The sequence below is a fragment of the Aotus nancymaae genome, unplaced genomic scaffold, assembly GCF_030222135.1.
Source record: "Aotus nancymaae isolate 86718 unplaced genomic scaffold, 86718_ANA_hifiasm-v0.15.2.pri h1tg000012l, whole genome shotgun sequence".
NCBI lineage: Eukaryota > Metazoa > Chordata > Mammalia > Primates > Aotidae > Aotus > Aotus nancymaae.
In genome coordinates, this window is record NW_026988423.1 from 33,511,142 (window position 1) to 33,538,472 (window position 27,331).

The window sequence follows — 27,331 nt, forward strand, 5'->3', positions numbered from 1 at the left end:
AAGGGTCAGTGAACATGAAAACAGGTCAATAAAAAGTATCCATAGTGAAACACTAAGAGAAAAAAAGAACAAACAAAAATAACAATACAGTTCAGTTCTCTAAGAGAATGTCAAACAGATAACCATAAATATAATTGGAATACCAGGAGATAAGAGGGAATGGAGCAGAGTATCTTAGGAGATACCAGGTGAGAACTTTCCAAAATATATGAAAACATCAACTTCAAAATGAAGAAACTCAGTGAACCCCAAACTAAATGAATAAATCAGTACTAAGCACATCCGAATCATAATTTTGAAAAGGAAAGATAAAGAGAAAAACTTTCAATCTATAAAGAAAAAATATACATGACTCATGGGGGAAAAGTATAAATAACAGCTGACTTCTCACCAGAAACAAGAGAGGGGAGAAGACAAAAAGAAAACATCTTTAAGTGCTGAAAGAAATGTTATCATTACTATTAATATAATTCATGCAAATAACCATCAGAAATTAAGCAACATAAAAACACTCACAAATAAAAATAATCTAAAAGAATTTGTCTCCAGCAGACTTGTCCAACAAGAAAATCTAAAACAAGTTCTTCAGGCTAAAGAGAAATGGTAACAGATAAAAACCCAGGAAGGAATACACAGTTCCAGAAATAGGAAATATCTAAGTAACTATAAAACACCTAACATCTCAACAGTAACAGATGGAACAGTTTAAGAACATCTTTAAGTTCTGAGAAAAGAGATTTACCAAGACTTTATTCATACCTAAACTATCATGTAAAAATAAGAGCCAAAAAAAGCATTTTCTGGCGAACAAAAATTGAAGAGTTCCCACCAACAAAATCTCACCAAAAAAATTTTCCAAAATATGTACTTTAGAAGAAAAGGGATTCTAAGAGAATAAACTGAGAAGTAAGGTAGAAATATTGAGCAAGAAATTCAAGAAATGTTTGAATATCCAAACATATTTAGCGATGTAATAATAATGTTTAATTACGAAAGATAAAAAGATAGAATTATCATCCTAAACAACAATAACATGGAGGAAAGAATGATCACAGTTAAAACATTCGAAATGCTGATACTGTAAGACAGTATCAGTTAGAGATCTCGAAAAAAATTTAGCCTTTAAATTAGGTATTTGAGTTACAAATTTAATTGTAGCCACTAAAAGAATAGAAAAATAATATATATTTTCTATTTTCTGGTTTCCAAACCAAAAGGAAGAGGATACAATTTTTAAATGTCAATAACCTCAAAAGAAATTAAGACTAGAAAATGAAACAAATCTCTCTAGGTAGAAATGGAGAGGAAGGCAAAGGAAGAGAGGACACTTCAGAAAAAAAAAAGCAAGGAGATAAGAAGAAAAGAAAAAACTAAAAGAGAAAAAAGATGCCCAAATGGTGTCAATAAAATGGTAAAGTAAGTGGCTACAAGCTCTAGTCCCTCCAAAAATCACAAAAAACAAGCACAATCTCTCACAGTCAACCTTCTCAGCACACAGAAAATAAGTGTTTAGAATAACCAAGAGATCACTGAATCAAGAAAAAAGGAACTTCAAAATAGGAAAGCTTGTGGCATTTTTACTTGTGCTTGCCCCAGTCACTCTCTGGCTCAGCAGTAGTCTTGATGATGTCAACCCTCACTGGGCCTGGAAGGAACAGAAAGATCCTATTCACAAACTATTGTCTGTCTCTTCTAACCTGTCAAGAGGCTACCTGAAGAATTGATGCAAGGTGCTTACCTACATTTCACCTAACGTGGAACCCATTAAGGAAGGAAAAGCATTAAACATTGCTTAAAAAAATAGTAAGGCAAACAAAAACTCTACAGCTATTCTGGAGCAAAAAATATATAGTTGAGACATAAAGTGGACAATCTAAAATCTAGGAGGAAAAGGTGAGTAGAGAGGGTCTCTGGGAAATACAGCATTCAAAAGTGCCTGGGTATATGAAAGTATTTTGAAAGCCATTCACATGCACAGGGTAGGACACATACTAACAAAAAGCTAAGAAGTCCCTAAGTTTTCACTTAGTGATGACCTCTAGGATAAGTGTAACACAAAAGGAAGACTAAGGCAGACCTGTAAACAGCGTCACTAGGTGTTGAATGGGTATTCCAGTACAGAGGCAACAGGGAAAGACTGGAGAATGCGGCTTTTCATTGATTTTTATTTTTCATTCCCGGCATTCAAAAAAAATCCCTGACAAAACTCTACCTAAATACAAGGTAAAAGAAGAAAGACATTACTGAGTACATATGACAAGAAGTATAGCCTTCACTAAAATGGTTTGGAAAAAAAAAAAATCACTAAACAAACACAACTGCAACCATAAACAATTAAAAAAAAATCAAACTCTAAGGATAGATGGAAACCCAATTTCCAGAGTTAATACATTATGATATTCAAATGTACAATATGCCACACAAGTCACAAGGTATACAAAGAAACAGGAAAGCACAGATTCATCAAAGGAAAAATAAATAAATTAACAGAAACTGTACCTGAGAAGTCTATACATAGGACTTAACTGTATTCAGCACATTCAAAAAGTTCAAAGAAACCATGGACAAAGAAACAAGGGAAATAAAGAAATTGATGTATGAATAAATGAGAATATTAATAAGTACAATAAGCCAAAAAGTACAATAACTACAATTAAAATCTGACTAGACAAAAAACAACAGATGTTGGTGATGCTGCAGAGAAAAGGAAATGCTTATATACTGTTGTTGGGAATGTAAATTAGTTCAGCCACTGTGGAAAGCAGTTTGGAGATTTCTCAAAATAACTTAAAACAGAATTACCATTAAACCCAGCAATCCCATTACTGGATATATATACATACAAAAGAAAACAAATTGTTCTACCAAAAAGACACTTGCACTCAAATGTTCATCATAGCACTATTCACAATAGCAAAGACATGGAATCAACCTAGGTGCCCATCAAACGTGAGCTGTATAAAGAAAATATGACACATACATACCATGGAATACTACACAGCCATAAAAAGAAAAGAACTATGTGCTTTGCAGCAACATAAATGCAGCCAGTTGTTATTATCCTAAGCAAATTAACACAGGAGCAGAAAACTAAATACCACATGTTCTCACTTATAAGTAGGAGCTAAACATCAGGTACTTATGAACATAAAGATGGTGACAGTAGACACTGGGGAATACTACATGGAAGAGGGATGCAGTGGGTAAAATACTTAAAAATTAACTCTTGGGTGTTATTCTCAATACATGGGTGATGAGATCATTTGTACCCTAAACCTCAACATCACATGATATACCCAGGTAATAAATACTCTTGCACATGTACTTCCTGAATCTAAAGTAAGAGTTGAAAAAGAAAACAAAAATTCACCAGATAGCTCAACAACAGATTTGAGCAGGAAGAAGAATCAGTCATCTTAATGATAAGGAGTAAAATTATAAAATGTAATGAACAGAAAGAAAAAATAATTTTAAATTATGTTATTATTAAATATTGATACATAATATTTTACATATTTTAAAAATTAATCAGTGCTTTAAAAACCCTATGAGACACATCAAGTGGACCAGCCCTTGCATTATGAAATTCTAAGAAGGAGAAAGGAGAAAGAGGCAAATGTTTTTTAAAATAATGGCTGAAATCATTCTAAATTTGATGAAAGACATAAATGTGCACATCCAAAATCCAAAGAGTTCCACATCAACACACACTATAATCAAATTTTCAAAATACAAGTTCAAAGAGAAGCTCTTAAAGGCAGCAAAAAAGAAGCAACCAGTCACATATGAGTGATCCTCAAAAACATCATAAGCTATTTTCTCAGCTGAAATCTTGAGGCTAAAAGGCAGAAGGATGATACATTTTAAACGCTGAAAGAAAAACCCAGTCAACTAACAATCCTATATCCAGGAAAACCATCCTTCAAAAATAAAAGAGAAATTAGGACACTGACAGATTTCCCCCCACCAAAAAAAAAGAAAATAAAAATAGAACCAAAAGAGTTGACCAACACTAGATCAACCCCACAAGAAAGGATACACAAAGTTCTTAACGTTGAAATAAAAGGACACTAGACAGTAATTTGAAGCCATATGAAGATATAAAGATCTCCAGTTAAGGTAAATAAATGGGCAAAAACACACTAGTAATATTGAGACTCTGGTTTAGAGCCCCCCTTTCTGCTTTCTACATAATTTAAAAGACACATGTATACAATAATTTAAATGTATGTTACTGGGCACATGATATACAATATGTAATATGTGACATCAATAACTTAATGAGGGTGATTGAGCTGTATAAAAGTAGTGATTTTGTATGGAATTGAAGTTGGCATAAATTCAAAAGAAACTGTTATAATTTTAAGAAGTTACATGTTTGTTGGTCACCTGCATATCTTCTTTTACTGTGGTAACCATAATGATAACAGCCACATAAAATGCACACAGGAAAAAATGAGAAGATAACCAAAACATGTCACAAATTCACTTAAATAAGAAAGAATCCAGTAACAGAAAATGAGGGGTAAAAACTGTAAGACATATAGAAAACAAACAGCAAAACAGCAGAAGTCCTTCTTTAAGAGTAATTGCTACAAATGTAAATAGAGCAAACTCTACAATCACAAGGCAAAGATGGAGAATGGATTAAAAATAGACACTCTCCAACTACCTGCTGTCTACAAGACTCACTTTAGATCCAAAGACACAAATACATTGAAAATGAAAAGCTGAAAAATTGTATTCCATGTAGATGATAACCAAAAAGACCTGGGTAGCTATACTAATATCAGACAAAATAGATATTAAGACAAAAATGAACATTAAATATTGATGAAATGATAAAATTGATGAAAAACATATAACAATTATAAACATGGAGGCACCAAGTAAAAGATCACCAAAATATATAAAGCAAACATGACAGATCTGAAGGGAGAAATAGCTCTACAAAAACACTAGGTAAGTTCAAAATGACATTTCAATAATGAATAGGCTAGAATATTTTCATATGTTTGCTGGTCACCTGTATATCTTCTTTGGAAAAATATCTGCTCAAGCCCTTTGCCGATTTGTGAAGTGGGTTGTTGATTTTTTTGTTGTTGAGTTGTAGTAGTTCTACATATAAGTGGCTTCAGATATATGATTTGCAAATATTTATTCCCATTCAATGAGTTCCTTTCACTCTCTTGATAGTGTCTTTGAATGCGTAATTTTTAAATTGATACATAATATTTTACATATTTGTGAGTTACATGTGATATTTTGTTAAAAGCACAGAAACTGTCATTATCAAATCAGGTTATTTGGGGTTTCCATCATCTTAAGTATTTGCCATTTTTATGTGTTGGAAACATTTCAAGATCTCTCTTTCAGCTACTTTGAAATATACATACATGGTTGTTAACTATCGTCATCCTACTCTGCTATTGAACATTAGAACTAACACCTTCTATCTAACTGCATGTTTCTTCCCATTAATCAAACTTCTTCATCACATTGCCCCTTCTCAGACTGTTATTCTGACTCTCTACCTCCATTAGATCAAGCTTTTTAGATCCCAAATATAGTGAGAATATGCAATATTTTTTTTCTGTGGCTGTATTATTTCACTTCACATGATGACCTTCAGTTCCATCCATGTTGCTGCAAATGACAGAATTTCATTCTCTTTTGTGGCCAAATAGTATTCTACTGCATATATACACCACACTTTAACCATTCGTCTGTGGAGAGTCACATGGGTTGAGTCCATACCTTTGTTATTATAAATAGTGCTGTAATATAAATGGGAATGTGGGTATCAATTTGATACACTGATTTACTTTCCTTTAGGTACATTTGCAGTAGTGTAACTGCTGGATCATATGGTAGTTCTATTTTTAGTTTTTTGAGAAATCTCCATACTGTTTTAAATAGTGGTTGTACTCATTTACATTCCTGTCAACAGTGTTTACGAGATCCCTTTTCTCTGCATGCTCACTGGCATCTATTATATTTTGTAACAAAAAAATTGCCATTCTAACAGAAGTAAGATAATAACTCATTGTGGTTTCTGATTTGCATTTCCCTGATGATTACTGATGTTGAGTATTTTTCATGTATCTGTTGGCCATCTGTGTATCTTCTTTGAGAACTCTAATCTTATCCTTTGCTCACTATTTTATGAGATTTGTGGGTTTCCTTTTTTTTTTTTTTTTTGGTTTTTGTTTGTTTTGTTGTTGAGTTGTTCAAATTCCTTATATAACTCCCTCAAGAAGTATCATTTACAAATATTTCCTCCCACCCCACCAGTTATCTCTTCAGATTCTGTTGATTGTTTCCTTGCTGTGCAAAAGGTTCTATTTTTGTTTCTGTTGCCTGTGCTTAGGTCTTAGCCATAAAATCTTTGCCAAGACCCATATCCAGAAGTGTTCCCTGTTTTCTTCTAGTAGTTTTATAGATTCAGGTCTTATGTTTAAGTCCTGAATCCATTTTGGGTTGACTATTTTATATGAGAGACAGGGGTCTAGTTTCATTCTTCTACATATGAACATTCACTTTTCCCAGCATCATTTATTGAAGAGGGTGCCGTTTGTCAATGTATGTTTTTGGCTACTTTATGAAAAACTAAATTGGCTGTAAACACATGGATTTCTTTCTGGGTTTTGTATTCTGTTCCACTACTCTACATATTTGTTTTTGTACCATTGCCATTAGGTTCAGGTTACAATGGCATTGTCATATACTTTGAAGACAAGTAGTGTGATGTCTCCAGCACTGTTCCTTTTGCTCAGGATTGCACTGGCTATTCAGGCTCTTTTCTGGTCCCATATAAATTTTAGGATTTTTTTTTCTATTTATGTGAAAAATGACATTGATACTTTCATACAGATTGTACTGAATCTATAGATTGCTGTGGACAGTATGATCATTTTAACAACATTAATTCTTCTCACCCATGAGCATGAGATGTCTCCACTTGTTTGTGTCCTCTTCAGTTTCATTCATCAGTGTTACATAGTTTTAATTGTAGAAATCTTTCACCTTCTTGGCTAAATTTATTCCTAGGTTTGCTTTTTATTTGGTTATTGTAAATAAGACTGCCTTCTTCTTTTCATTTTCAGCTATTTCACTACTAGTGTATATAAATGTTACTGATTTTTGTATGTTAATTTTGTATCTGCAACTTTATGGAATATATCAGATCAAAAATTTTTTAGTAAAGTCTTTTAGATTTTTCTTAATGTAAGATGATATTTGCAAAGAGGCACAATTTAACTTCCCCTTTTCCAATGTGGATGCTTTTTTATTTTTCTCTTCCCTGATGGCTCTGGCTATGAATTCCAGTACTATGTTGAATAAGAGTGGTAAAAGTGGACATCCTTGTCTAGTTTTAACTCTTAGAAGAAAAGCTTTCATCTTTTCCCTTTTTGATATGATGTTAAGTGTTGGTTTGTCATTTATGGCCTTTATTATGTTGAGGTATGTTCCTTCTATTCCTAGTTTGTTAAGATTTTTTATCACAAAAAGATTGTTGAACATGTTAACTTTTTCTGTGTCATTGAGAGGAAACTATGGATTTTTGTCTTTCAGCTTGTTGATGTGATGTATCATGTTTATTGATTTGTGTATGTCAAAACATTTTTGAATCCCTGGGATAAATCCCACATGATCATGGTGTCTTATTTTTGATGTGCTGTTGGATTCAGTCTGCAAGTACTTTAAGTATTTTTGCATCTATGTTTGTCAGGAATATTGGTCTGTAGTTTCTGGTTTTGGTGTTATGCTAATGCTGGCCTCATAGAATGAGTTAAGGAGAATTCTCTCCTCTTCCAATTCTTTGAAATAGTTTGAGGAGAGTGATGTTAGTACTTTGTAAGCTTGGCAGAAATCAGCAGTAAAGCCACCCATTCTTGAGTTTTTCATTGGGAGACTTTTTGTTACTAATTCAATCTCATTACTCCTCACTGGTACGTTCAGGTTTTCTAAGTCTTCCTGGTTCAATTTTAGGAGGCTGTATGTGCCCAGAAATTTATCCATTTCTTCTTGGTTTTCCAGCTTCTTACTGTATAGTTCATCATGACAGTCTCATGACCTTTTGTATTTCTGTGGCATCAGATGCAATTTTTTTTCTTTTCTTTCCTTTTTTTTTTTTTTGAGACAGAGTCTCACTAACTCTGTTGCCCAGGCTGGAGTGCAGTGGTGTAACCCTGGCTCACTGCAACCTCTTCTTCCTGGGTTCAAGTGATTCTCCTGTCTCAGCCTCTCAAGTAGCTGGGACTACAGGCACACACCCATCACACCTGGCTAGTTTTTTTTATTTTTAGTAGAGATGGGGTTTCACCAGGTTGGCCAGGCTGGTCTCAAACTTCTGGCCTCAAGTGATCTTCCTGTCTCAGACTCCCACAGTGCTGGGATTACAGGCATGAGCCACCATGCCCAGCCAATGTGTATTTTTCGTTTCTAATTTTATTTTGGTGTTCTTTTTCTTCTTGGTTAACCTAAGTAGCAGTTTGGCCAATTTTGCTTATCTTTTCACAAAATCAGCTTTTAATTTTGTTGATCATTTGTATTTTTCTTAGTTTCCATTTTGTTTAGTTCTGCTCTGATCTTTCTTTCTTTCCTACTACTCATTATGGGTTTGATTTGTTCTTGCTTTTCTACTTCCTTGAGGTGGATCATTAGATTGTTTAAGTCTTTCTACTTTTTGGATGTAGGTGTTTATTATTATAAACTTTCCTCATTGCATTGCTCTGATGTAGACCATAAGATTTGAAATGTTGTTTCTATTTTCATTTGCTTCAAAAAATCTTTTTGTTTCCTAATTTCTTCCTTAACCCAATGGCCATTCAGGAACATACTGTTTAATTTCCAAGTAGTTGCACAATTTCCAAAGCTCTTCTTGTTACTGATTTCTAGTTTTATTCCACTTGTGGTCTGAGAAGATACTGGATATGATTTCAATGTTTTTTTGTTTGTTTGGTTGGTTGGTTGTTTTTTGAGACAGAGTCTTGCACTGTCACCCAGGCTGGAGTGCAATGGCGCAATCTTGGCTCACTGCAACCTCAGCCTTCTGGGTTCATGTGATTCTCCTGCCTCAGCCTCCCGAGAAGCTGGGATTACAGGTGCATACCACCACACACAGCTAATTTTTTCTATTTTTAATAGAGACAGGGTTTCACTATGTTGGCCAGACTGGTCTCGAACTCCTGACCTCCTGATCCACCTGCCTCAGCCTCCCAAAGTGTTGGGATTATAGGTGTGAGCCACTGTGCCCAGCCGATTTCAATGTTTTTTTAATTTGTTGAGACTCCTTTTGTGTCCTAACATATGGTGTATTCTGAAGAATGTTCCATGTGCCAATGATGTGTATTCTATGGCAACTGGATGAAAATTTTGTAAATATCTGTTAGGTGCATTTGGTCTTAAGTACAGTTTAAATCCAATGTGTCTTTGTTAATTTTCTGTGTAGACGGTTTGTCCAACGCTGAGAGTGTAGTGTTCAAATCCCCCACTAGTAATGCATTGGAGTCTATTTCTCCCAATAGATGCAATAATATTTGCTTTATATATCTGAGTTCTCCCATGCTGGATGCATATAAGTTTAATATTGTTATATCCTCTTGCTGAACAAGAAGATAATGATAAATGATCCCTTTATATTAAAATGACCTTCTTTGTCTCTTTTTACCACTTCTGACTCACAGTATGATCTGATATAAGTATAGCTACTCCTACTTGCTTTTGGTTTCTGTTTACATGGTGTATCTTTTTCCATCCTTTTATATTCAGTCTGTATGATTTTGTTTTAAGAAACACGGTCTCACTCTGTCACTCAGGCTGCACTGCAGTGGCATGATCATAGCTCACTGTGGCCTCAAATTCCTGGTCTCAAGTGGTGATCCTACTGCCTCAACCTCCCAAGTAGCTGGGACTACAGGTGCACACCAGGTGTGCCTGGATATATATATTTTTTAATTTCGTAGAGACAGGGTTCCACTTTGTTGCCCAGGCTGGTCTTGAACTCTTGGCTTCCAGTGATTCACTGCAACCTGGCCTATATACGTGTTAGAAGTGAGATGAGTTTCTTATAGGCAGCATATGTGGGAATTTTAATCTGTTTCTATTCCAGGTTGTTATTGATATGTGAGGGCTTACTCCTTTCATTTTATTAATTGATTTCTGGTGGTTTTGCATATCCTTTATTCTTTCTCTTTTTTTGTTTGTCATTGTGGTTTTGTGGTTTTCCACAGTGGTAGGATTTGAGTTCTTTCCCTTTCTTATTTGTGTGTTTGTTTTACCAGTGGGCTTTATACTTTTGTATGTTTTCGTGGTGGTAGATATCATCCTTTTGCTTCCAGGTGTAGGACTCCCTTAAGCATTTCTTGGAGATAAAGTCTGGCAGTAATGAATTCCATCAGCTTTTGTTTCTCTGGGAAAGACTGTATTTCTCCTTCTCTTATGAGGAGGTTCTTTGCCTCTATCTCTGCATATTATTTATGAAGGAGAAATAAACTGAATATAAAATCCTTGGCTGGCATTTTTCTTTCTTTCAACACTTTGAGTATATCATCCCATTCTCTCCTGGCCTGTAGGGTTTTGCTTAGAAATTCACCATTAGTTGGCTGGGCATGGTGGCTCACACCTGTAATTCCGCCACTTTGGGAGGCCAAGGCAGGTGGATCACCTGAGGTCAGGAGTTTGAGACCAGCCTGACCAATATGGTAAAACCCCGTCTCTACTAAAAATACAAAAATTAGCCAGAGGTGATGGCTTGCACCCATAGTCCCAGCTACTTGGGAGGCTGAGACAGGAGAACTGCTTTAACCCAGGAGGCAGAGGTTGCAGTGAGCCAAAATTACGCCACTGCACTCCAGCCTGGGCAACAGAGCGAGACTCTATCTCAAAAAAAAAAAAAAATCACCATTAGTCTGATGGAGCTGATGGAGGTTCCCTTATAAGTGACTAGATGCTTTTCTCTGGCTGTTTTCAGAATTCTTTGTCTTTCACTTTTGTCAGTTTTACTATGATGTGCCTTGACTGTTTTGAATTGTATCTATTTGGGAATTTCCGAGTTTCCTGTATCTGCATGTCTGAATCGCCTGCAAAAACTGGAAAGTTTTAGTTATTATTTTTTTTAAATAGGTTTTTCTATCCCTTTCATTTTCTCTTCACCTTCTGGGACACCAAAAATTCAAATATTTGGCTGCTTCATGGTGCACTAAAAACTGTCCAAGCAGATATCCTTTCTTCTCAATGATTTTCTTAATGGTATCTGGGAACTCATCTGCTGCCTGTTGGCTGACAGAAGCTGGCTCTCTTGTTACCCTGACATTTTTAAAGCCAATCGTTTTCTAAAATTACCAAACCATCCTTTGCTGGCATTAAATTCTCCAGCTTTAGTTTCTCCACCTTCCTTTTACTTTACGTGTCAAAATATAAATCAAAATACAAATCGAAAGCAAATGACTGCTTTTCTCAAATCGTATTATAGTCTACAAGTAGGCCCTTCTTACAGCAATCCTGCACCAACAGGAAAGCTACATTTTCAGTATGAGAAAAAAGGTATTCCACACAAAGTGCAAGGTGTTCACAACTACAGGTATAGCTGCAATAACAGGTTCATTAATTTCCTTTTTAAAAAAATAATGGACCTTACAACAGATTCATTTACTTTGAAATGGCAGGCAAATGCAGCTATAGACCTCATTTATAGTTCATATCAAGTAATTCTACTTCCTATTACAATGTCATAACTTTTCTCTGCTTCTTGGGAGCATTTCCAGCATCACTAGTAGCATTTTGTATGAGTCTCATGGTGTTATTCAATGTTTTTGGTATTGTACTAAACACAATGAAAAATGTGGAAGAAATATAAGATTGCTTTTTACAGCAATACACAATGCACATACAGAGATGATTAGCATCCCACAGTGTTTTAAATGGGTTCTTGTAACATTTGAATTCACAATAGCAACAGGAGGTGGCTACAAAATTATTACAGTAGTACATAATGTACTACATTAAATTGTATGCAGTTATAATTTAATACTGCACACCTTTATGTTTGCTTACATTCCTCTTGCCTAGGAATCGTACCATGGTTAGTCTGTGTTTATGTAAGTTTTGATAAATTTTAACTCTTTATAATATATTTGTGTATTTTTATGGTAGTAAGTTATAAAACAGACTAGTATTTATATATTTTTTCGCATTCATAACATACCTTTTTCTTAGGTTTTTTTCCAAATTTCTAGGCTACATGGTTCATCTGCAAGTTTTTTCAAATTGTTGCAAAATTCTAAAACAATTTCCAACATATTTATTATTTAAAATTCACATATGAGTGGACCCACACAGTTCAAACCCATGTTGTTCAAGGGCCAAGTGTACCTGAGATTTAAGTAGGGATCACTATGTACTTAATGAATAAACAAACATTGTCTCCCTGAAATATGGTGCTTAGTTTCAAAACTGACTTCTTCGTCTTTCCTCACATATTCTCTTCCTCTTCCTGAATTCACAAAGTAAACAAATTGTACTACCATTCATCCAGCTGACCAACCTAATCACCCTAGATTCTGCTACTTCTCCTCCTTTCCACACATGCTCCCTTTTTACATTCCAGGCTCAAGGTCTCATTTTTACCTTTGATTCCTTAATCTCTCATGTCTCCTAAAACTTTTCTCTTACAGTCATCCCCTTTTTTCTCACTCCCCACTGCTACTTCCCTGGTTCTAGGCATCCTTACCTCTGGATAATTACGACAGTATTCTAAATGGTCTCTCTCCATCTCCAGAACACATTGATCATGGTACTCTCTTCTTAAAATCCTGCAATCCTTTCTCAGTTCTTACTAAGAAAGTAATTGATGGTATCACTTATAAGTGGGAACTGAACAATGAAAACACACTGTCTGTACTATTTTTCCTTGGCTGAGGGTTCTTCACCTCTGTCTCTGCATATCCAAATTCTATTCAATCTTCAATAAAGGTGAAGACTTTTGAATGCCACAGGACATAATCTGAATACCTACAAAGTAGGTATACCTATAAATATCACTGAATACCTACAAAGACTCTTACAACATTTATAACATTGTTCTTCTCTTACATTTACTGGTATATCACTTGTTCTCTCTGAGGAAAGACTATCTACTTCATCGGTGGTACTCACATAAGTGGCTAGCACATACAAGATATTCAGTAAAACTATCCTAAGTGAACTGTGGGTTTTAATACACCCTATACACGTCTGAACATTAATGTATTTTATGCAGTACCTGAACTATAGGTACAAAGACTATGCACTATGAAATACTGAACTACGTTTGCCTGTAGAAATTTATGACATGAACTCAATTATTTAAATAATTTTTGCTTCTTTCAATTTAATAATATTTCAGTACTTCATCTATTAGAAATGGCAAATGAGATTTCCAAATCCCATATTTCTAAATTTCTTCCAAATCTATCTTTGGAGTTATTTTTCCTGCATCAAATTCACTTTTCTATCACCACGGAAACCAATTACAATTAGTGTTGTTAGGATCTTTAAAAATACAACTCTATTCAGCAAGTCTTCAAATGTTCAGAAAAGTTCTCTCTCCATATGGAAAATGGAAATCAGTAGCATAGAACAGAGTAAAAATATACCACCCACCCACATAAGAAACCATTCACCAAAACTTAATCAACAGATTGCAAATGGAACACAGAAAGAGTTCTTTTCTATTATTCATCTTTTGTAGTTCTATAATGGCTGCAATTTCACTGTGTCATACCTATGGGGTTTGTAAACAAGTTTTCTTTCACCTCACAGCCTGGCTAGCAGATGTGGAGACACAAAAAATGGTATCTGTTGTATAATATTACGTGGTCCACCCATAAGACACTGAAAACACTACTTCAAAACTACTGAGTTCAGGATGCCAAGAGGAAGAATAATTCTATGGTAGAATTACATATTACATGGTTAATAAGTGAAATAAGTTCTAATTCTAGCATATAAAGCAAAAATCAATAAAAGGCAAATTACCCTTCAAATTTATCAGGAAAAAGCTAGAGACCTACAAGCATCTTAACAGACCTAACAGTTTTTCTTTCCAGAGTTGGAACAGAGCACTGTTTTCTCAGCTGAGTATCAGATAAAGTAACTGATGTGTTCATCTTTAAACATTGGACTCATGATCAGTTCACTGTGATGTTCACCACATGAAAAATACATGCAAAAGGAGACCAAATAACACAACAACAGAATCAAATCCCTCATCTTATTGATGCTCACTCAAGAACATATACTTGTCAGGAAACTGCTTCATACATATTTTCACATTTCAGCATGGTCAGGGCTTTCTAAGCAAAGAGCACTGGCACCTGGGCTATGTGACTGAACTTAACCCAGTAACCCTAAAGATGGAGCCCTCCAGAGACAAAAGTTTTCACTCTCCCCCCAGTCATGTTTACATTACAGGGTGTTTGTGAAACAGAGATCTTTGCTTCTTTTTCCCAGAGATTTATTTACATTCCAGAGCAAAGGTCCCTCTCTCTCCATCTCGAGAAAGGAGAATGGGCAGGAATGCTGCTATTCCTTTATAAGCTTCAAGTTTCATAAGTGCAGAGTTCTTCTCTTGTGGTACCAAATCCCACTTGTAAATACAGGGTTTCTCTGGCTGTCACCACGTCACTCTATGGAGAACTAGGGTCTAGGGAACCAACGTAAGTTACTTTTCAAGTAAAGGAGGATATGATTTCTGGACCAGAGACTTCATGTTTCTGCTGAGGGAAAGGGAGGCTACACAGAGACAGAGAAAGAGAAAGACACTGAGAGTGTGTGTAGTGTGTCCATAATTGTGGCAAGCCAACTTGTTAGCTTACTAGTAGGAAAACATCTCAGACTCTTCAATGCCTTAGACTCAACAGTACTATAAGTAAACTGCCCGTAAATTATGACTGACTCCACTACAGATATATTTTTTCACAGTCCAACCACTTTTACACATCTAATTCTTGGACTGAATAATCTCAAATGAGATACTGTTAAAATCCAGTACTGAGACGACAGTGGTACTGCTAACTCACTACCTGAACATTTCATTTCAAATCCTCTCCTGAAAGGACAATGATTTCCCTGTATAAGAGGGAGTAGTACTACAAAACATGCAGAAAAGTAAGACTAAGATTTTTATTTCTTTTGATTTGAGGAAAACTAAACTTTGTAGTCAGGGTGAGAATAAAATTAGCATGGCTTTTATTTCAAATGATTACACGTGTAGTAACAGTACTTCTGTATAAGATTATTTTAAACTGAAAATATGAACAAATTAATTTTTCAAACTGCAAGTGTCTCAAAACGGGGAGAGATAACCTTTCATTAATTTATTTTTATTAATGGTGAAAGCTTAGCTGATGGTAAAGTACTCTGGTAAAGTCGGTATTCACTGTCTCAATCCTCACAACACTGTCCTTGGGTCATCAGGACAAGTACGATTTTCCACATTTTAAAGATGATGTTTTGACTTTAAGCACTTCTTTAGAACTTTTGCCTTTCTCTACAGTACTTTAAAATGTACTCCACAATTATTATGTCAGTTAATTCCCATAGTGTTTTGTGATATAGTTGGAATGGATATATTTATTTCTATTTTACAAATGAGGATTTACCTAAATTTCTGTACCTGAAATTGTTGTGAAACATAATTGAGACAATGTGTAAACAGTATTTGGTATAATACCTGGCTCAGACAAAACATTCAATAAATATTGGCTTGTATTTTTATTACAATTCTGATTACTTCATTTTAAATGAAACTTCAGGCTTTTAAAATTTTTTGTATTATTACACCTCAACATTCCTACACTCAGGTCAAACTTAACTACTTTTTTCCACATTTCTCAGTATCAAGGCAGAAATGCATCTAATGACAGAAAGCCACAACAGTATTTTCAAGCCCCCTACAGGAAGCTTGCATACAGAAAGCTCAAGACACAGGTATTAAATTCATACTTTTCCTATTCCTTATTTATGCAAAAACCTGAACTCGACCATTCAGGTTAATTTAACTTAATGTTTTGTACGAAATTGGATAAAAAGAAGCACATCAAGTGGTAACTTCAGATAATCGGATGATAAAGAAAATACAAATCCAGCTTATCCTTTTTACCATCCTATACGCTAGATGGCGGTACAACACAAAGTACAACAGGAACAGTGCCGCCTCAACTGATCAGACCCAACACCCCAGTCATTTCTTTGCATGTTACAAGAGATTTCTTTTCCCAGCTTCTTACTGAAAAATACTTTGTAAAATGTGAATTAATCTTTGTTTTTGGACTGCAAAATAATACAACAGGAAAAATAAGTGCAATAACAATAAATTTGCAGAATTTTAAACTACATGTGGCTTTACTTAAAAAAAAAACCCATTCTAGTAATTGCTTATCTTTTGTTTGAAATTTAAATTTCTCTAAACAAAACATTAGACATTTATACATCAAAACCTGTAGAATTTGCCCAAAGTACTAGTCACAGGAAAATACCCAAACTGAAATGCACTTATTAAAAATTAATGCCTAAAAACAAATGAATCATGATAATACCTATTGCAGAAGAGATTAAGTGGCATATGTAGTATAATATTAATATTTGACAAAGTTGGTTTATGACAAAGCTACTCTTTGAAAGGCAAGTCCTAGTATATAATACACATTATTCTCAACTTTTTTCTAGGAAAAAAATATACACATATAAGAAAAACTTAACTTTCAATTGAAGAAACAAATGAAAGGAAAGCTATGCTTAGAAATTATTGGTATGAATATAAAGAAAAAAAACTTTGGCTGATCAGTAAAATCACAAGCTGGTTCCTTGATAAGACCAAGATTTAAGGGTATCTTGTGTACAACTTATAACCCATAAATTTGAAAAGCTACATCAAATGAACAATTTTTTAGAAAATATAAATGATAAAAATTGATCTAAGGAGACACAAAAGAACCTAATGAGCAATAATCAAATCACAAATTGAAACGGTAAGTAAAGATGGTAAAGATTAAGGACCCAATTGGGAATCAGTTTCAAAAGTTTTTAACAAGAAAATTCTACTAACCCTTCAAAAACAGGTAATTCCAATTAACACAAACTATTCCAGTGCATTTATTTAAAAGAGGTGGGGAATGGGATGGGGAGTAGAAATTCCCCAGACTTAGGCTAGGCTAGTGGACAAGTACAGCATACAGGTTAACTTCACCAATAAAACACAGATGCAGAAATTATAAAATCTTAGTAGAGTATAAAAAAGGAATACACACACACACACACACACACACACACACACACACACACCCCTCAGCATAATGTATCCCAGGAATATAAAGATGTTTCAAGAAGCTACTTCTATGACATGAGCAATTATCTGTACTAATTTTTACAGATATGTATAGCTTATTCAAGTTCTATGGAAGTAGACTAAAATAAGAATATGGCATGGTACAATCTCTCCTCCCCTGTGCTTTTATATCTGTTTTCCTCTTCACCTTATCACAACCTCAGTTCAGTCAGAACTTACAGTTCATCTACAATTTCTTAGCTCGAAGGAACATTAGCTGTCACCTAGTATTCTAGTGTATCCAGGATACGTACTTCCTTTTCAGTGTAAAGATAAGGAAAGCAAGACTAAGACTAACTACAGATCTACCCAGTGATTAAGAGAGTACAGCCCGATGAGAACACACTACCAGCTGGCTATACCCATTCTACACCACACCAGCTCCTATCTCTTCAGCATAATACTATATACACCCTACAACTATACCACACATTACAACTGAAGGTACCAAACTGAGACTTAAACAGGATAGCTACATAATTTGTTTTATAATAAACAAACATGCTTTAGGAATATATATTCTTGTCATATAAAAACAAATTTAAAATGATTAATAAAAACAAATCAGTAAAACAGCATTTAAAAACCAATTTTATCTCTTCTTCAAACGTAAACTCATTCGTCCATTCATCTCATTCATCTATTATTCATTGAACAAATATTTATTGAGTAGTTTTTATGTGTCAACCACTGTTCTAGATGTTGAGGGGAAGAAAATAAATAATAAAATATTTAGCAGGCCAAATAGTGTTAAGTGGTATGAAGGGAAATAAACAACAAGAGGAAGATGAGGAATGCTGGTGACTAGAACTGCAATCTTATGTAAGGAAGGTGCAGTCTAAAAAGATAGCACTGGAGTAAGTACTTTTAACAGGGGAGGCAGCAAGGTGTGTGGCTCTCCTAGAGAAGCATTTTTTAAGTAGAGGAAACAAAAAGTACAAAGGCCCTGAGAAGGGGATGTGCATACTGGCAGAAAATAAAGAGGCCACTGTGGCTGGATCACCCTGTCTGAGGGGAAGAGAAGAAAGATGAGGTCAGAAAGGTAAGGATGCATTCTGTAAATCCTTGTAGAAAAGTTTAATAAATCTGGCTTTTACTCTGAATAACATGAGAAGTAACCAGAGAGTTTTTAAAAAGTGACATGATTAGACTTAGAAAAGAATCATTCGTTCTTGCTGTTGTGCCAACTATAGAAGGCTATTGAAATAATCCTCCCCAAGACAATGCTTTAGTGTAAAGTGACAGCAGAGAAGCAGGTAGGCATGCTAGATTCTGGATTTATTTTAAAGATGAAGCCAAAAAATCTGCTGATGGACTGGATGTGAGGACTAACAGAAAGAGAGAAGTCCAAGATGCTCCATGGCTCTTGGCTGGCCTCAGGAACTGAAAGGATAGAGTTGCTGTTTACCAAGATGGAAGTCAGCAGAAAGAGCAGGCCTGAAAGACTGTTCTGGGCACGCCACAATGATTGAGGTGCTATTAGGCATCCAAGTGAAGATGCAGGGAAGTCAGCTGGATGTACAAGGCTGGAATTCAAAGGAGAAGTCATAAAAATATCCTTTGTACATTATATGTCATTATATGGTAATGACAGTGCTGACCCAGTAAAAGTAATGACTTATGTCTAAATTGTTTTTTAAGCAACTGTGTCTTTCAGACTAAATAAAATTGGTCATTGGAATTTCTAACACACAGGATTATAAATAACTATTTCATTTCAGAACTAAAAGTCCCAAAGTTAAGGATTATTTCATCTGGATTTTTAAAATTTAGACGATGTTAACATCTTCTGTCATACTAGAATACAATGGCCAATTGCAATTACAAATTTTGAAAATCTGAAGAGAAGGAAGGGCTATAAACATAAAGACAATACATCTGTAAATCTAAGAGAAATGTCTAAGATCAGAGTAAAAAAGAAAAGGTATGTGGCTGCAGAATATCCCACAATTTGGTACATATTAAAAAGCAACAATGAAGTTGGCCAATTGACAGTATGAATAACCTACTGGTTTATACTAGAATGGCCCAGCATACAACTGATTATCTATTATTGATATCTTTTACTAAGTTTTCTTACTTGTTTTCTCTTTAGAACATATTCCAACCTTATACTGAAAATAAAGAATTCATTTTCAATAAATACGTTTAGAATCAAATGTGCTAAGATTTACCTATGTAAAAAGCAAGATGGTTATAAAATGATAAAGAATAAGAACTGAGACATATGAACTTTATTTTAACTGCTTGTAACAAAGAGAACATAGGATTGTTTAGAAGTTAGTATAACTGGTTTTGTTTTTCCTTAAATGGAATTCAATCAGTCCATAAAAATGTAAAACCTTATACCAGCCTAAGGGAGAACAGCAACCCAAGATAAAAAAACATAAGCATGTAAGTCAAGCCAGGATGCTATTATAGTTCTTTTGCTGTGCAATTCAGTTAATGGAAACTAACATTTTCCTCCTGATAGTATCTGACATGGGCTAAATTCATCCAGAAGCAGAAAGCAAGCAAAACTGGTAGATGTGGTATATAGAGGCCAGTCTCCAAAGACACAGAACAGAGGCAGGACAAAACTTGGCAGGAGAGGTGTGCCAAACAGAGCACAGTCAACACAGAAAGGAGATTCTGGTGTGGCTCAGCAAGCTGCAGCTGGGCTGATTTTCTTTGAACCACCTCTACCTTCCATACTCCAGAGGCCTCCTGGTCAATCAATACAATCCTGAAACATCTCACTCATACACCTCATATATGCAGGGTCACAAACTGAGTTAGTATCACATCTTTTTTCCCTCTTCTGCCTGAGTAATGGAATGTTTTACAGGGTTGAAGTAAGAGCAATGGAGAAAGTGAAACATGGTGTGACCCTCTAAAATGAAGATTACAGTGTATTCACTGGTAGAAAGTCTACCTAATGTGTTCTCCCCATAAAAATTAGACACAGTTCTCCAATTAAGAGGACTGGACTCTAATAGCAGGCATTTAACAAAATCTCAGGAGACCCAAACGCAGCTGAGTAACAACTGTCTATTCTCAACCACATCCTCAATGCAGCCATTATAAACTCTTTAAATATAAAATAATAAAAGTTTAGAACTATGATACTATTTAGTACAACCCATTCACCTCATAAAGGAAATAAAACCAAAGAGGCTAAGCTACTTGCCCAAGGTCAAAAACTTCCTAAGAAACAAAAAGAAAATTAGAATCTATGTTTGTGAACTAAGACCAATGCTTTTTCTATTCCATTATACAATGTTTACCATTAATAGTTTTGTTTTTATTTAATTCAGACACTTTAGAGAATTCCTAACCTTTCATATAATGTTAACATTTAAATATTTTTTGGTCTGGTTTTAGATCTCTAGCCTCTTATTTCTTTTCACTTTGCTAAAACTCCTCGCAGCATTTACTACCTCCAAAAGAGCTCATTCAACCTTGTAAAGATTTTTTTAAAAAAAGCAAAATAAAGTAAGTAGAAAATAATTTACCTAAATTGCAAGCTGAGTAAACTAAATCATTCAAACAGATAGATCAAATGCTTAACAGTCACAAAGTGAAAAATGTATTCATTACTGTTTTTTTAGTCAGCTCTTCCTGACCTAGGAAATTTATCATGAGAACTGCAATCTCAAGGATATATACACTAATGGAACAAGATATCCTTTGTTTGATGTCACAGCATAAACTGTCAATTTATCTGAAATAGAAATGTTCTTCACTTTCATAAATCCTACAGATCTAATTCATCTCACTTGTTTATGAAATAAAATTACAAAAAGCAGCACACTGTGACACAAATCAATTATGTCTCATGAGTTTTCTTCTGGAGAGAGGGTGGAGTTAGGGCAAGGACAGGAGGTAAAATCAAGACTTTGATAGAAATGTTTTGGTAGAAATCAAGACTTTGTTTTTTCTATTAGCCTATTTGAAAGACAACATAAAGAGTGGCTTTGTTCCCCTGAGAAAATGTAATTTTTAAGATAACCATCATCTGGCTATTTTTAAAGGTTTTATAGTTTTTTCACATTAAGCTGCCAATGACATAATAAAAGCAAAGTATTTAGCTTGATGTCAAGTTAGATTCAATAATTTATATGTAAATGCAAAGGCAATAACAGTAAAGACATTTCTGAAAAAGAAGAATAAAATGAGAACACTTTACCAAGTATCAAAGCTCACAATAATTAATTAAGACAAGGTTACATAATTTCAGAATAAAAAGTCACTACACAAAGCCATGGACATATGGACATGATAAAGGAAAAGAGAGGGGGATAGAATTGATTTTCCTTAACTGATACATGTTAGTGTGATGGTTACTTTTATATGTCAACTTGACATCAAGTATTTGTCAATAGAAGAGAATAAAAGTTTTTACCTCACCAATAAGACATCAATTTAAAAAAAACTACTTCAAAGTGTCATCTATTAGATATAGATATATAGATAAGCATATAAAGGTAGATGTGTAAATTTTAATTCAGAACCTAAGAAATATTTCAATATACCTGTATGCTGCCAAACTCAACATTCTCATAATGGAAATGCGCACATTCAGCCATCTTTGGAAAGTGACCTTTAGTGAAGGGTAATCTGAAACACATGAAATAAATAAGAAACAAGACAGTGAAATAGTAAAAATTACTAAGTGTAAGGGGAAAATACAATGGATTTAAGAGCTCATGCAAGCAAAAATATTTAATGAGCACATGCGCACAAGCCACACATATCCACACAAATCCTCTTAAAAATATACTGAATCAAATGAATACTATATTTACTGTACAGATCAAAATAAAAAATAAAAAAAGCATCACCATAATCTCCTAATTTTGACCCAAGTCAATGTCCATTGAAACACTGCTACTTTCAGCAAATGTTATGGAAACTGTGAACAGCCAGTTTCTAACCGGAAGCAGCATTCTCAACACAAAGTACGAAACCAGATTTTACCTGTGAATGTTGTCACAGCCCATCAGTCCCGGAGTGGTGGACCTGGACGCAGAATGAACATTTTTATCCTTGTCTTTCCTCTACTTACACATGAAGCATAGCTATCTAACTCTACCAAGTGAAATGATGGTTTTCCTGTTTAAAACTGATACCTTCAGGTACAGGATGAATAGCCCTTGTTTGAAATGACTAGGACCAGAACAGTTTTGGGTTTCAGATTTTTTCAGATTTTGGAATATTTGCATATATCTATGGGATATCCTGGGGCTAATACCCAAGTCTAAACACAAAATTCATTTATATTTCATATACATTTTAAACAGAGCCTGAAGGTAATACTACACAACATTTTAAATAACTTTGTGCATGAAACAAAATTTTAACTGCAAACACTCACATAAGGTCAAGTGTGAAATTTTCCATTTGTGCTACCATGCTGGCATTCAAAAAGTGTCACATTTTGGAGCACTTTGGATTTCATATCTTCAGATTAGGGATGCTCAACCTGTATTTCACTTAACAGTCAACTCTTGGCATCTATTTCATGCTTCTCAAAGGTAAACCTGAAATCTAACAAACTCATAACTCAAACAATAAAGACGGTATTTCTGAAAGAATGAGAGCATGAACTAAAGGTACCAAGAATGACATAGTTAGATTGTCCCTTTCAAATAAATACAACATAACAGAAAATAACACGTTGCTTCAAGAACAAAAATAAAATATAGTTTAGATGAATGGATAAGCTGTAGGCCTATTCCACTAACTGCTGAGTCATAATTTTAGAATTAACAATTGTGCAGTAAGAGCATATTTTTGTAAAAAGTCTAAATAAAAGTATTAAGAAAACTAAAGAATTTATTTCCATTTATAGGAATTCATTTAGAACCCACTGTAAAGCTATACTCACTTTTTCACATGCTTAACCTTCATACTGGCTGTACTGCCACATGTCTTAAGAGTAAGATCTCCAGGAATCTCAGGAACATCTGCGCCTCTTGCCTTAAAAAATAAAGACAAAATATTTATGACTATTTCTTCAGTATTATACTTTTTTTAAAAAGCAGATTATAGTTTATGTTAATAGTTCTGCTGACTTTGTACCTACAAAATATATCTTGGTTTAATAATCTCTTCTTAAAATTATAACTTACTTGAGTTTTAATTGTTAAGAATATAATTACTCACCTAACTTAAATATTCAGGTTTACTGTGTAAGGGAAATTCTTCTATGAGAATACGAATTTTCACGCTTTTGTAATCAAATTTTAAAACCAGCTATTATGTGTCTCAATACATATTAAAATCTCCCCCCAAAGTTGTTGGAATAAAATAACCTTGGCTAAAATAATAGACATTAAAATGGTAAAGTAAACATAGAAATTAAGAGATTAAAACATGTATTTCTCACACCAAAATCTGAACATGACATGTATATAATACTTCCAAATTACTCCTTAGTCTGTCATAGTTTTCATAGTGGTGAATTCTTAACTTCAGTGATACAATCAGGTATATCATTTTTTAAAAAACAAAATGAAAAATCAAAAAGTTCTTAACACTCTGGACAAAATAAAAGTGAAGTCAAAATATCTATCTTAAAAACAAAAATTTGTGCTATAATACCTGTGATTTATAATTTAAAAAAACTTAAGCTGAATTATGATAGCCCATGCCATATGATTCAATAGGTGAGAATAATGTGGGATAAGCAGTTAAACTAAGTTGGGAGGAGAATCACAACCTTAACTTTTGTAATGTTCTTGTGAGAAAAAAACCCAAGACAGTTTAGATACATTTTTTTTAATAGGGCTTTTCAAAGATAAGGTAACAATGTATGAATTTATGAGAATCAGCCCTTGTTATGTCATCACAGTGTGCTGGGTTCAATTTTCGTTTACGAGGGCTTTTTTTCTTAGTATATTTAACTATTTATAAGGGTTGATATTTCATGATCAAGCCTTCACAGATGTATTTTTATTCCTTCTTAGAGCTCTCCCAAAGAAAACAGAGTATTACTATATTCTTTAGTAATGAAATAGAACTCATTCCATCTTGCAGCTATCATATAGATTCACTGAATCTTTTTATAAATATAAGACAGCATCTTATCTTATTTTTCCTCTATATTGAAACAAAGTTATTTCATAATCCTAGGTATTATTTCATCAATACTCATCATTCAATTATACCCTACATACTAAAAAAAATTTAAGACTAAAATAAAAAGTATATTTTAAAAAAGGGAAAATGAGACAATATCCTAGAAAAGAGGTTGGCAAACTTTTTTTTAAAGAGCCAGCCTGTAAATACTTCAGGTTTGTGAGCCACATTATCTTTGCCACTATTCAATTCTGCTATTGTAGTGTAAAAGTAGCCACTTGTAAATGACCAAACATAGCCATGTTCCAATAAAACTTCATTTGCAAAAACAGGGACAGGCAGCCAACAAGGTAAAGTTCACAAACCCCTGTCCTACAAAGTTGGTGGCACGGTGAAATAAATTATGATCCAGTTTTTATATTGTGTTGCCCAAATTGTTGCCTCATCTTTCAAGAAGGTATTTAAAAGGCTTGGAGACACATTTCTAGTATGCATTTCCTACATTCACTCATTCAATAGTTTTCATTTTCTTTCACTTACAGAAAAGAGAAAAACATTGACAAAGAAAGATACAATGATTAGATACATGAAAAGGTGAGTACAAAGGGACATCAGCATTCTAGACTCTAATAAAGATGGCAATACAATCACCTACATGATATATCAGACTAATTATAATATCCTAGATGAATATAGTATTGAGTATTAAGAATTGAATGAACAATATATTTCTAAGGACAAGAAAAGGAAACACAGTATTCTCCTCCAGTTGGTCATTCAACTGAAAGTACTTTTTCATGCACTATTCTGCAACAACCTCGATCACCTGGTTTTGCCATTAAAAAAAAAAAAGTGAAGTGTGACAATACTCTTTGATCTTTTATGATGTTTGTGCAGCAAAATTTACTTTACATAACAGGTTTTCCAAGTTTAAATTAGCATTAAAACTTCTAATAAAGTGGCTTTTCACTATTCTGTATTATTCATAAATTAACTTAAAAATATAAAAGAATAAAAAAGAATCCACTAGACTGAGTTAATAAATGGTGATTACTTTATTTGGCAGACTGGAAATTGAAATGTTAACTTTCTTTTGAAAACAAGCTCTACATGCTAGCTAGGTAGGCCACTGTTCCTAAATACATCTAAAGAGAAAACGAGAACACCTGCCTAGCCTATTATCCATATGAGGGAGAAACATCATGTACCACACACCTCTGCAACCACAACTGACTGGACTGTAGATGGAAACATGACCCAAAGGTAAATCCACAGGCTATGCAAAAGGGCCTGACGGGAAAACCTCTGCCTAAAAAGACAAAATGGTAATAATTAGGCCAGTGAACCAAACAATGGTCCAAAAAGCTGCAGAGGATTCAAGAAAATATTTTTGAATCAATAGTTCAAGTAGTAGTCTGTGACTATGTATATTCTTGCCCAGCAATATTTTCCTATAGCACAGAAAAGTTCCAGGAATATCCTAGTCTCTCAGTATATTTTGGTGAACGAACAAATACAATACACTTTAACATAACAAGGTTTTATCATTTACTCTTTTAAAATAAAGCCAGTAGAATTGAAAGGAAAATACTGTACTATTATTTAGTCAACTGATGAACTAATATTTTTACCTACATATTTTAAAAATAAAATAAATTATCTTAAATTTCTATTGAGAGTACATAGCTTGAGTCATTTATTCTGTCTCTCCAAACCAAAGATTAAGAAAGTTCTTTTTTAGAAAATAGTTCATTAACTGATATTCATTCATAAAAATAACAATTTTCCCTATTTTTTTATGTTATAATTAGCACTTAATTATGCTTCCAAAATAGTTTATAATATCATCAACACAGTATCAGCACCATTCATCAACAGAACATACAAAAGACCTCAAAAAGCAAGTGAACATACGTTCATAAAAGCACACACCATTTACATTTAAACTTTCTATGTGTGTCTCTCTCAGTAATTAGCTGACTTCCTAGAAAATTAGACAAAAAGTTTAAGGAAATTAATAGATTCAATAACAGTTTTTATCTCCTCACTCTTCTGTACTTGTTTACACTCTATAATTCAACATACTCATTATCCCTGCCTATACAACCCTATCCTCAAAATCCAATTCAAATCCACCTAGTCGTTTAAGCCTATACCAATAACAATGCCAAATACTGATACTTTCCTTCATTAATCTTTCAAAGGATTTATCCTGTAAACAGTACATTGGAGTATTTCATTGTATTTTTATTCATTTTTAATGCAAACTGCCATGTAGTGTTCTCTAATAAAAGACTTTTCCATTCATCAGGAGGATAAATTCCTTGAGCATGAAGCCAATGGAGTAGTAACATGCGTACATATTTTACTAGTATTTGACATCCACAATCCCCATCACAACACTAAAATTTAGCATCCTTCAAGGAAAACGGTCAAAGAAACTGAGTACTGTTAACTACCCTAGAAAAGCAAATAAAGATTCTATCTCTAATTTTTTAATTCCCCTAGATGGTGTTATTATCTGTGAAAGTCTACAGCTAACAAAAAGTCATTTTAATAGCTCTAATTTTATGATTAAAATTACTGTTTGAAGCACACTGCTAAATGATCTTCCAGAGAGCCCAATCTAATTCCCATTGCTACCAAGTATGCAGAAGAGTGCCTGTTTTCTGACAACCTCACAAACATTAAATATTGAAGCTTTACTGTTTTCACTCTGATCGGTACTTTTTCACTTTTCTTTTATAATTAACAAGATAAAAGAGTTGAACATAATTTCACATTTTAGTGGGCATGTAGTTATTATTGTGTGTAATACTCTTTTAATCTTATATTCTCTATCTTCAAGATTTTTAAAAAATTAAGTTAAAGCTAGTGATATTTGTATGACATAATATGCCA

The 27,331-nt window shown here is 33.9% G+C and overlaps 1 protein-coding gene across 3 annotated transcripts in view; it reads right to left on the minus strand.

The window, feature by feature from the left end:
* Nucleotides 1–27,331, minus strand: part of ARHGAP32 (Rho GTPase activating protein 32) — a 202,262-nt gene that overhangs the window by 145,845 nt on the left and 29,086 nt on the right. The window contains exons 1-4 of one of the 3 annotated variants that reach the window (XM_012470117.3): nucleotides 25,646–25,700; nucleotides 23,238–23,329; nucleotides 22,328–22,369; nucleotides 21,883–21,967 (exon numbers count right to left, since the gene is read on the minus strand). In XM_012470117.3, coding sequence (XP_012325540.1) covers nucleotides 21,883–21,967; nucleotides 22,328–22,369; nucleotides 23,238–23,329; nucleotides 25,646–25,684 — 258 coding nt within the window. In that variant the 5' untranslated portion in view covers nucleotides 25,685–25,700. Of the gene's footprint in view, nucleotides 1–21,882; nucleotides 21,968–22,327; nucleotides 22,370–23,237; nucleotides 23,330–25,645; nucleotides 25,701–27,331 lie in introns of those variants that run through there. The other 2 variants (XM_012470115.3, XM_012470116.3) reach the window with 2 other exon arrangements.